Source organism: Monoraphidium neglectum (assembly GCF_000611645.1).
Source record: "Monoraphidium neglectum strain SAG 48.87 unplaced genomic scaffold scaffold06247, whole genome shotgun sequence".
Taxonomy (NCBI): Eukaryota; Viridiplantae; Chlorophyta; class Chlorophyceae; order Sphaeropleales; family Selenastraceae; genus Monoraphidium; species Monoraphidium neglectum.
This window is the reverse complement of record NW_014007389.1, coordinates 1-2,384: the sequence shown is the minus strand read 5'-3', so window position 1 is coordinate 2,384 and position 2,384 is coordinate 1. Positions and strand designations below refer to the sequence as shown.

The following is a 2,384-nucleotide window of genomic DNA, read 5'->3' as shown; positions in this document are numbered from 1 at the left end:
AGTCGGTGCGCCGTCCCCGTGTGTGTCAGCTGTGCTCGGGCCGTTGATGGTCTCTCGTGTCACTTCGCGCCAGGCGACGGTGCTTATGGGCAGAAGCTTTGCAATCGAGTACTTCATGGACTGGTGGGCGGGGAACAGGGGTGGGTGGGGCGACGTCTGGGGTCACGGGGCCGGGTGATGGGAGGGAGCGGCTGCAGCTGCCACGCGAGGCGCCCCGCCCCCCGGCAGCCAGCGCCGTGCATCTCGGAGGGCAACCAGCTGCTGTGCAGACGCGCCGCCCGCCCGCCGCGGCGCCGCGCCTGCCGACGGCCCCTGCGCCCGCAAACTGCGCTCGATGCCCGCCCGACAGTTGCCCGCTGCGCCGCGCCGCCGCGCCACACGCAGGTACCCCGAGCCGTTTTGGGGGACGCCCCTGGTGACGCGGCTGGCGAGCCGGCTCGCCTGGACCTGGATCATCACGCAGGCCATGATGGCGGGCGCCGCCATGGTAGGCGCCCCGCGACACGCGGCCGTGCCGGCGGCGGCCTCCTGGGGATCCACGGGCGGCCTGCCTGCGCTGCGCCCACTGCCTGTTTGCCACACAGCCACACGCTCCACAGGGCCTGGGCGCGCCCCGGCCTCCGCCCAGCCGCACGTGCCGCCCAGCGGCGCGACCGCTGACATCAGCGCCCCGCCCCGCCCCCGCGGCCGCCCGCGCGCCGCGGCGCCGCCCAGGTGGTCGCCTTTGTTGGCAGCAGCGACCAGGCCCTCTACATAACAATGAACTACGTGCTGCAGCTCGTGCCGCTCGCAATCTCCATCATCGCCACCGTCGTCTACCCGAAAGTGCTCAAGCGTCGCTGGGGGTACGACCCGTCAGACCCCTCGACTGGATACCCCCCAGAAGACCGCGCCACCCTCGACGCGGGCCTGCTGCACGTCGGCGGCGCTGGTGGCGGCAAGCTAGGCCGCGTGGGCAGTACGCGCCCGCTGCTGGGCAGCTGGCTGCTGCTCGGGCACGGGCGCAGCGGCGACGCGCTCGCCGGCGCGGAGGCGGGGCTGCGGCCCGAGGCGGGGGCGGGTGACACTGAGGATGCGGCGGTTGTTATAGGGCCGGCGCAGGCGCCCGTGCGTCGCGGGGAGCCGAGGGTCAGTGCATCAGCCAGCTTCCCCGCAGCCGGAGAGCGGCCGCCGCAGTCGCCCCACGCGGCGCCCGCCGCCGCCCACTCGCACTCGACATGAGGGGCGGCGGGTGTGGCTGCGGGCGCGCACCCCAAGACCCCTGCCGCTCGTCGCGGCCGCACCCGGCGGCTGCCGCCTTCCCTTGCCAAGACGCCTGCTCCGTTCCTGCATCAGCACTTGGCGCCCTCCTCTGAATTGCAATCGCCGGACCTGAATCATGCACCCCAATCACCCTGGCAAGGACGCCAATCCTACAGAGGCATCCCCTCACCAGCAGCTGTGCCCAAACACCTTGCTTGCCCACCCTTTTCGCACTGCGTATGCCGGCCAGCCCCTCCACATCAGCATTGCACCGAGCCTCCGCCGCGTGCCGGCGGCGGACATGCTACGCGCCACCGCCCCGGCGACCCCCCAAGGCCCCCTCCTTATTGAGTGGTGCACAAGAACCACAGAGCCTCGACAAAGAGTGTATTTTTTGCAGGGCGATGAGCACAGGGACTGATGATAGCAACACGCTGCAACATGCCACCTGTACTGGTGCAGCCGCTGCCGCCGCCGACGCCGCTGCTGCTGTCGCTGCAGCCGCAGCTGCTGCTTGCTGGAGGTAGACAACCTGACGTGGCGTCCTGGTACCCCGTTGACTAAGTATACAAGCACCCACGGCGCCACATGGCCAATGCTCAGTAACTAGTGGGGTTGCGCGGAGGCTTACATGCCAGGGCCAACTGCTGACGCTGGCACTGAGGGGTGCAGGATGCCCGGGGTCCAGCGCCCCTGGCCGGGCGGCGCGGGGGCCGTGGACGCCTTGCGATGGAGCGCGCCGCGGCCGCGCGAAGTTGGTAGGGGAAAAACGGGTGCTTTGAAAGCAGCAGGAAGGGACTGTCATGGCCGCCTGTCATGCTCAGCGCAGGAAGACGGCGGGAGCGGCAGACACTGGCAGGAAAGCAGAGGGCGGAAAGCTGCAAGGGCGTACGGCGAGATGAGACGCAAGTGCACAGGGAGGGAGAACGACAGGGGCTGGTTCTGAATTTGCGTGGGGCGGAAAAAGCGCAGGTTGCTATTTGTGAAAGGATACAAAGGTCTACAAAGGGGCGGCTCCTTATACATCGCAGCTCACTGGGGGCCAAGGGAGGGGCCGCCACACGCAGCGCAGCGGGGGCCTTTAGCGCAGCACGCTGCGCGGGGCCGAGCAGCCGACGCCGGCCGCCGCCGCTGCTGCGGCG

At 70.1% G+C, this 2,384-nt stretch overlaps 2 protein-coding genes across 2 annotated transcripts; one reads left to right on the top strand and one right to left on the bottom strand.

The window, feature by feature from the left end:
* Positions 1-162: 162 nt before the first annotated feature.
* On the bottom strand, positions 163-663 carry MNEG_16329 (hypothetical protein; the record flags this gene model as incomplete). Its single annotated transcript, XM_014035202.1, has 1 exon — positions 163-663. One exon carries the CDS (start codon positions 661-663, stop codon positions 163-165), a length of 501 nt encoding a protein of 166 aa, XP_013890656.1.
* A 96-nt stretch (positions 664-759) lies between these two features.
* On the top strand, positions 760-1,221 carry MNEG_16328 (hypothetical protein; the record flags this gene model as incomplete). Its single annotated transcript, XM_014035201.1, has 1 exon — positions 760-1,221. The coding sequence occupies one exon, from the start codon at positions 760-762 to the stop codon at positions 1,219-1,221; it is 462 nt and encodes a 153-aa protein (XP_013890655.1).
* Between the last annotated feature and the right edge of the window lie 1,163 nt (positions 1,222-2,384).